Source organism: Branchiostoma floridae, chromosome 13 (genome assembly GCF_000003815.2).
Source record: "Branchiostoma floridae strain S238N-H82 chromosome 13, Bfl_VNyyK, whole genome shotgun sequence".
Taxonomy (NCBI): domain Eukaryota; kingdom Metazoa; phylum Chordata; class Leptocardii; order Amphioxiformes; family Branchiostomatidae; genus Branchiostoma; species Branchiostoma floridae.
The window spans coordinates 8,814,590-8,822,997 of NC_049991.1; the positions used below are offsets into that span (position 1 = coordinate 8,814,590).

Genomic DNA, 8,408 nt, shown 5'->3' on the forward strand with positions numbered 1-8,408 from the left:
GCAGCTGAGGCAATGGGCGCGTGGCCCCGTACCTAAACCCAACACTCCCGAGTGTCGATTCCAGTCCGAAGTCGACTCCAAAATGCGTGTGTAAACCCAGCTGCAAGGACATCAACATGGAGGCAGCTTCAGCTATTTACATTTCAGTCAATCGAAGCTCTTGTGCAAAAGAACCTGGCAAAAGTAACTAAAATACTCGACCACTTCTACTTTCCACTTGGTGCCAAAGAAGTACAAAGAACACAACAAAGACACAATAATCCTATTGACATTGTTCAGCTGACCAGAAGATGACTAAGTTATTATCACACAAGGGCTTTTCTTCAAACACAAGTATGCAGAGTGTATGCTTTAAGCTTAACTGTAAATTAGCAGTATTTTGTTTTTCCCTCACTTTCAGTCACCGTATTTGCACTTGTCTTGAATTTGCTGTTATTTGTATTTTTATTCGTGCAATAGCAGGAACACTCATCTGGGCCAACTCATACCAATAACTAAACAAGTTCCATATAAAGGTGTTTGACATTAACATAACATTTTAACTATTTTTATCTCCACAAAAGGTAATAATGTAAGGTTTTCACAGAAAATGTGAAACAAACTTGCCACTCTTTCTAAAGATAATTTGCAGTAGCTAGTCAAAACTCCATTACTAAAGTAAAGGCATTAAATATCTTTAACATTTCTATTATGCAGAACAGCTGGGTTGATATACTAGTAAAGTATACATTGAATGTACAATACAGCCTCATATTGCTCTTTTTCTAGCAGTCTAACTTCATTATTTTCAGTTGACAAATAGCCCAATTATTTCATTATTATGGTTTACAGAGGGAAAGACAGTTACATCTTCTTCCATGCTGACGTTTTCTTTGCGCCAAACGGTTCTCCCAATGATGGGAAGTCCTGAATCAGCCCTGGAGGAGGTAGAACAGATGACAGGGCAGGGAAGTCATTGTCCAGGCTATGTTTCTGAGTGTGTGTACTGAAGTCACTGTTCTTGACTATCTGAAGACAAGTGGGACATGACAAGCACTGCGAACTGATGTCGCAACCACCCTGCCTGCCGCTCGCCGTGACCGCCTGCCACAGTTCTTGCTGTTTGTGCGCGTCTGGAAGCAAGACGAGAAGTTCGACGAAGATCGTGGAGAAACTCTTTTGGAACAGTTTGCAGCAGGTCGTGTAGTATTCGGATGCCGGCAGCGTCCCTTGGCGAAACTTTCTGGAAAAGTCCTTGAACTGCCCGATTTGATTGTTGTCTCTCAGACACTCCATGATCGAGGACATAAGCTGTTGGTTGCGTTGTTGGAAGTTGTCAGGCTGGATATACGGTCCAGGATCCACAGGTGGGATGGGGAGGGAAGAAGGGGCAAGGGGCTCCGGACTAGTGTACGGCTGGAACCCAGGGGGAACTTTTGTGATGGACGAAGCTGGAACTTGCACCTGTACAAGCGAGTCGGCAAGCTGAGACAGACCCGGAGGAGGCCCCGCACCTTGGGAAGGTGTTTTCCCTAAACCACGGTAGACTGGCGTGGTTTGTTCAGGTAGCTTTGTGGAGAAGTAGGCACTTGAGATGTCAGAGCCAAGACTGGGAAAGTCCACATCACTGAAGGATGGCGCATCACTAAAAGATGGTGCATCAAATTCCTTACCATTCCCTCCTTGAATGTTGTTAATGTCTCCTTTTTGGGCATTGTCTTCAGATGGTTGAGAGGTTGGCTCTGTGCAGTTAATTTTAGCTGGCTCTGTGGAGTGGTTCTTCTGGCTATCCCCATCTTCTGCCACCAAAGTAGCAGCAGGGTCTTGTTTCAAACCCTTTGAATCTTCATTCATGCTTTCTATCTTTCCCTTCTCATCTTCCTCTCCACTTCCTCCACCTTTATTTTTCTTTCTCTTCTTCTTCTTTTTCTTAGCAGTCCCTTCTGATACCTTCTTTTCAGCTTTTTGTCCTTCTTGTGGTACTGAACCTTTACTTTTATTTACTGATTCTTCCGTAGCTAAAGAAGACCACTTTGAGCCACCTCGTGTTTTAGGTTGTGCCTGCTTCTTTGTCCACTGTGAAGTGGTTTTTGAGGGAGCTAGTGCGGGAAAGTCGTCTTGCGTTGGTGGTGCCTGAGAAACAGTGCGCCTATTCTCCTTGTCTTGCGTTGGCACTACCTGTACTTTGCTCCACGGAACGTAGTTTGCTGCTAAGGCTGGGTACTCCTCTTCTTGAGGGAACTGTTTCGGGGCCGGTTTACTTTTAATCTGGTTCACGTTTCCTGAGGGTGGTCGTTTTTCAGGCAAAGGTGCCCGGACAGGTTTGCTTTGTTTTTTGAGGGTCTGCAGAGGTGGGAAGTCCTGGGAGAGTCTTTGGCTGGCCGACACCCCCGGGGTTGGCTCCGACCCCATCCACCTCCCTGCTAGTGGAGCGACAGGATTTGCCTTCTTCTGGTTAGCACCAAGCTGAGGGAAATCCTCCTCATTCAAAGTCCCATTTTTCACAGACCTGACAGGGTAAAGACGAAAAAATTCAAGTCATCCAAATTCCAATGTAAAAAAACAAAGTAAACGACTTGTCATTTTTCTCCAAGTGAACTCGTAAGACTTACAATTGTGTAGTCATCACAATAATTTCTCATCTACAAGGCAGTAAGGAAACAAATCATTGGACTTTGCAATAATAGCAATATGGATGCTTAATTGACACAAAAATTGAACAATGACTTCAGTTAGGTCTTCTACAGCTACAAACATATGGGAGTCAAAACCAAACAGGCTCCCACTAAATAATGACACTCTACTGTAAACAATCTTTAGTACAGACATGTAAGGCTTAGACAACGGGGAGATGACAGAAACAAAAATTGTGGTTTGGGGTTTGCAGTCAGACAAAAAGTCGCAAACATAAAAATACCAAAACACTTCTGCATTCAGAGTACATCATTGTAAGTTGTACAGTTAACTGAATGCATATTTAGCTACAACAGTTCAAGAAGCTACCTTTTAAAGTTGTGGCCCACCCTCATGGCCATGCTCTGCTGTGTAGATGCTGCAGCACTTTGGTTGGCCTGCTGTGAAGTTAGACTGCTAGCCACTGCCTTGAGCGACGGAAAATCTTCCGGTTTGTCAAAGAGTAAACCCTGATTGGTTGCCGCTTCTCCAAGAGACGGAAAGTCATCTGGTTTAGCGGCTGGGGCGGCAGAGCGTTCCTCCTCCTGTTCTTCCTTGCGGTTTGCGGACTCGTATTGCAGAGAGGCCTTCATGGCTGCGGCAAGCATTGCCTTTTCCCTTTGGTCTGCCTGCTCCCTAAGGAGATGCATCAAGTTTTAAAACTTCAGCTTCCAAGATAACCCTTGTATATGTGGTAGCACTGGTGCTATACAGCACATATTGTATACAATGCAATAAGTACGAGGGCAATGCTTTCCTCTCATGCTGATCTCATGCTAATATTTTTGTTAAATCATGAGGTATTAACCTTTAAGTTTACTTTAGGTTTAACTTTCAAGAGTGTCAACATAAATATGGTGTCTCCATACAACACAAAAGTATGGTGTCATCTATATAGCCCTACATGTTATGTAAAATGAAGATAAGTAAAGCTCCTTTCTTTACTGTAACTATCACACTTTCTGCCCGTAGTTAAATCTTCATGTCATGAGTGATGTCGGTTTCAATCAAAATGAGCCCACTCACTGTGTGTATCAATATGTTAAACAATTAATATAACATTTCTGCATGGAGGAAATTGCATCGCACTTTTCAAAGTTGCCATTTTGTGTAGTACCTTTCTTGTGCTGCTCCCTGTCCTCTCCTGTTTCTCCTGCCAGGATGCTGGTTAGAACTCACATCATCGTAGTCTTCTCTACTCACACTTCCTACAGACACAGAAGGACATTGATGTTAGATACACTCAGATGGGGCAGGGGGCACTAACAAGCATCATACATTAAAACTATCATCAACATTTTCTCTTGATATTTCTGTACTGCGCATGCCTGTTTGAAACCACCAAATGTAAAACCACTCCATGGAGGTGACCAGGAAGAGGTTTTTGAATTTTGGTCATTGTGCTATTTAGAGGCATCACCCATGAGGTACTGCCAAAAAATCTGAAAAGGAAATGTCTTTTTCAAGTGAAGTCACTCTGCTGTGGCAGAAAGTTTTAGAACTACTTTTAACTTAATTACAATGTTGCATGAACAGCTTCATCCGAGGTAGTGCCAAAAAAAAAAAAGAGAAAAGAAACACATCTCTCCCCTCCCAGTGAGGTCACTCTGCTGTGTCTTCAGCAGAGTTTTAGCACTACTTTTAAGTTGATCACAGCGATTGTTGCATCAACGGCTCCACCCCGAGGTACGGCCAAAACATTTGGTGAAAAGTACCCACCTCGTCCCCTTCCTGTATAGCCACTCTGGCGAGGGACCAGCTGGAAGTTCATGTCCAGCTGTCTGGCCTGGCGAGCCTGCGCCTTACTCAGCTTCTTCAGGTGCACGGCCGCCTGGTGAGCCTTCAGGTCGATGTCCGTGGGGAACACTGACGTGAACTTCTCCTCACGACAGTCGTCCTCCTCACACAGGAAGTGGGCATCACGGAAGTGGTTACGAAGCACGTCATAGTCACTGAAGAAAAATAAACAAAACTTAACGCTGCTACCTTATCTTGTAACCAATACAAGTTTCCCTGCAGACCACATGTCAATTTAGAATACATGTGTATACTATGTCTGCACAAGACATTACTACTTACAATATTATAACATATGATATAAAATGTATTTGAACAACAACAGCAAAGGAGATGTTACTTGTCAATATTACAAGTAACTACTGGAAATCTATCTATTTTTTTAGTACATAATTCGTCAGTAGGGTGAAAGAACACAGTCGTACAACTTGGAAATGCATACTACTAGTATTTGTGGAATGGCGTATTTGGGATGGAGAGGTCACTGCAATAAAAAATGAGTACGTTTCAGGCATAACAGTACTGAATATTTAGAATTAGAGGATGAGAAATTGTACCTGTAATACTGGTTACTCCCGGCAGTATCACACACGTGACAGTAGTAGTGGTCCGTACGCAGATGTCTTAGAAGGCTGTCGTTGTCCACGTAACGCTCATCACAAAACTCGCACAGAGGGTGGCCGCGGTACGACTTGTCGTTCTTATCTCCGATCCGGCGATGCTCAGCCAGCTCCTTCCTGTTGTAGGTCTTACGCTCCCAGGAAAAGATCTGGAACAAAGACAAGCACCAAAAAGTCAGCACATATTTGAGGCGTTCAAAATTGCTTTTCTTGCTAGGGGTGACAAAACTATTTTTCCTTGTTAACTTAAAGGCCCACTATTACTTAGTCTAGTACTAGCATCATTGTATCTATATGTACAATTTGGACAGAAAGTAGATTTTCCCACTATTTCTTTACATAATAAGTTAAATCAACCCTATAGCATTTCATACGAATATTCAGGAAGAGAAGCTGCAACATTATCACACCATACACTGTTTTTGTTCGCTAACAGGAGGGTCTAGATTGAGATGGTTCTTTTACTTCAGCAGCACAAAGTTAGCCCTCTAACTTGTACATGTATGTGTGTGGAAAAAATGCTGTCGTATACTCCAAGACTATCATGGTTCTCCAGTCTCTTGTCTGTCGCTAACCATTTAACAATGTTTTACCTGCAGGTGTTCAGTGCAGAGATCGCAGTAGAACAGCTCATGCTCCTTCCGCATGTGTTTGGACAGCTGAGGGAACGTGCGGAAAGTCGGCTTCTCCGGACAATCAGTACACTTGTGCTCCAACAGTTCTCTAGAGAGATTCAACAGAAAGACTTGATGTAAAAGATCAACTTTGATCGATATTGAATGTATATAACACTACTGCTACTGGGAATTGTTAATCTTAAATTATCTGTACTATCAGCATTTTCAAGTTCACAGTTTGATGAAAAAAGATAAAGATGATGCACCTTGAGGCAGATCGCGTGCCTTTTTATCAAAATGGCATAATTAGGACAAATACATGAATAGCTCTAAAGAAAAAGTCTAATTCAACAGAAAGCATTCTTGCAGGGTGGTTGAGTTTAACATTTTGTATCTTTTATATCTTTTATATCAAGCAATAAACTTGAGTTTTCTCAGGTTGGCATGATATAGATAAAAATACAACACAGGCAGGGTACACCATACTGCCCGAGGTACGGCCCTTCCACGGGTCAGATCCCCATCTGGCCTTCGGGTGATCCAACCCACGGTTGGGCCGTACCTCGGGCAATACAGAATACCCCGTGTTGTATTATATATACCCAGTAACCCACCACACAGACCCCCCTTAAGGCTTAACATATGGTCAATTAAGTTGGACACTAGTATTGCCTAGTGTTGGCGACAGTCGCTTAGAAAATATTCTGTGGCTTAGAAAACCTACACAACTAATGTTGTATGGTGCAGATGTGGTTTATGCCTCAATAAAAACAACAAGAAGCACAGGTGCATAGACATCAATACGGTATGGAACAGGGAATTGTGGGATTTTTTTTTGTTGAGAGGGGGAGGGGGGCAACTATTTTCAAGTCTATCTCTGGTTTAAATCATTCATATCCAACACAACACAACAAGTTTGTTTACACACCTGTATCGTTTCTGTGTGACATTTTCAGCAAAGTAAATTCCGTGTTTCCTTTCCAAACGCAGGTGTTCCGTTGAAATAGAAGAGAATGTCTGTCTCCTACTGGTGAATACCACCTGAAAAAGTTACATAATTTGGTTACATCACTTTCAATTTAAAAGTCAACAGCGAGAATTTGACGATTCGAGCCTCTACAAAGCGTTGTGTAGAAGAGGTTGTACCTTGTCTAGGTCTTTTCTACATACGGCGCAGTAGTTTTGCTGACAGAGCACCCTCATACGGGTGGAACACTTCCAGCAGACGGGATGGTCGCACTCTCCAACCGCCAAGATCTCGGGTTCCCCGCAACACAACACGCAGGCCCGCTCGCTTTCCTTCCTGGAGCGCTCGGTCGGCTTCTTTCCGCTTTCACGTTCACCTTCCATCCTTTCTTCAAGTCTAATTGTCCCGAATAAAAGCTAAGAATGATTATAAAGGCTATAAAAGTTACGCAAGACGGAGAAACACGGTACGTTAAAAATTTTCTTCGGCTGATGACTCACATGAACTTTGCCCTCTTACCATTACACGCATGCGCTTTGCTGTTTTACGGTATTATCGTAAAACCTGACCCACACGTTTTCTGACAGTATCGTAAAATCGGAATTTGTACGACGGAGCGCATGCGCGACAGCCCGGAAGTAGTAGCAGTGATTGAAGTTTGTGGAATGTCTCAAGAGTTTACACGGTGAGATCTTAAAGATGTAAGGAGAAGACATGATAAAGTTTTCAGACATCAGTGAGAATGAAAAGAGAAGAAGAAGAAGGTGAGTAAGGCCCTACGTCGTTGTGTTGACAATTTGCTGTTTACGTTGTCAACATGTCAAACTCTTGCTATTAAACTTGTTCACGTTAACTGATTAACCATGGCTTGTTAATTGATTCAACGAAGAGATAACTACATGTAGACGTAGTTACGAGTGGATATCATCAGAAGTAGCAGCTCAGAAGTATGGTTAATTTAGTAATCAATGTTTCATTATGCAAAATGTGATCAATCAAAAAAGTCTTGACAGCTCTGCAACAGACCTGAGTCAGCTTACACTCACAGATGTGCCCTATGTGTCAGGGACTGTCATTCTCGTATAGGACTGTTTAGCCACAGTCGACGCTGTAGGGCTGACATCAATTAGGATTTTACCATTGTCAATATTGACCGAAGGAGGCAAGTTTGTTAGTCATCATTGTTTATAATTACTAGTACATGTATACTGTAACGATATGGTATGACTTAGAATTTTTCATATGATGACTTTCACTTTTTTTAAGTAGCCTATGTTTGATGATGAATAAAAATCTCTTTTACTTTCTAGGTGAGATGGCTGATCCACCAATATTAATACTACACACAAACTATAAAGTGACATTTCACATATGATTTAACAAGTACAACTGAGCAGAATGCTGCTGGTAACCGCTTGAAGAGTAACCGCGAAAGTTTACGGTAAGAGTCACGATGGGGACGAGCAGTTCCCTTCTCCGCAGCCGCGAATCGCTGGAGGAGCTGACGGATGGCGTATACCTGGACGGGAACCTGGATATTCCCAATGAGGTCAAGCCTCGCCACGCCCTACTCCGCTCTGTCGGTTCCTTCGGACGGAGAATGAAGGGCGCCAGCTTCCGGTCCAACGCGTCGGTGGATCTGATGGAGAACCCGGAGGCTGAGCGAATCAGGAAGGAGTACGAGATGTTCCGCTACAGCAAGCAGAGCGAGATCCAGGACATGCAGAAGAAAATGGAGAAGCTGGAAAACGAGAA

The 8,408-nt window shown here is 43.1% G+C and overlaps 2 protein-coding genes across 2 annotated transcripts in view; one reads left to right on the forward strand and one right to left on the reverse strand.

The window, feature by feature from the left end:
• Window positions 1-254: 254 nt before the first annotated feature.
• Window positions 255-7,207, reverse strand: LOC118428476 (E3 ubiquitin-protein ligase ZNF598-like). The gene is made up of 8 exons (XM_035838559.1): window positions 6,833-7,207; window positions 6,615-6,727; window positions 5,663-5,792; window positions 5,007-5,218; window positions 4,372-4,604; window positions 3,770-3,860; window positions 2,983-3,288; window positions 255-2,488 (listed from the first exon to the last, which is right to left on the reverse strand). The coding sequence occupies exons 1-8, from the start codon at window positions 7,034-7,036 to the stop codon at window positions 844-846; spliced, it is 2,934 nt and encodes a 977-aa protein (XP_035694452.1). The 5' UTR covers window positions 7,037-7,207; the 3' UTR covers window positions 255-843.
• A 35-nt stretch (window positions 7,208-7,242) lies between these two features.
• Window positions 7,243-8,408, forward strand: part of LOC118428474 (nephrocystin-3-like) — a gene marked incomplete in the record, with an annotated part of 22,298 nt that continues 21,132 nt past the window's right edge. Inside the window, 2 exon segments of the mRNA XM_035838557.1 lie at window positions 7,243-7,417; window positions 7,964-8,402. Coding sequence (XP_035694450.1) covers window positions 8,107-8,402 — 296 coding nt within the window.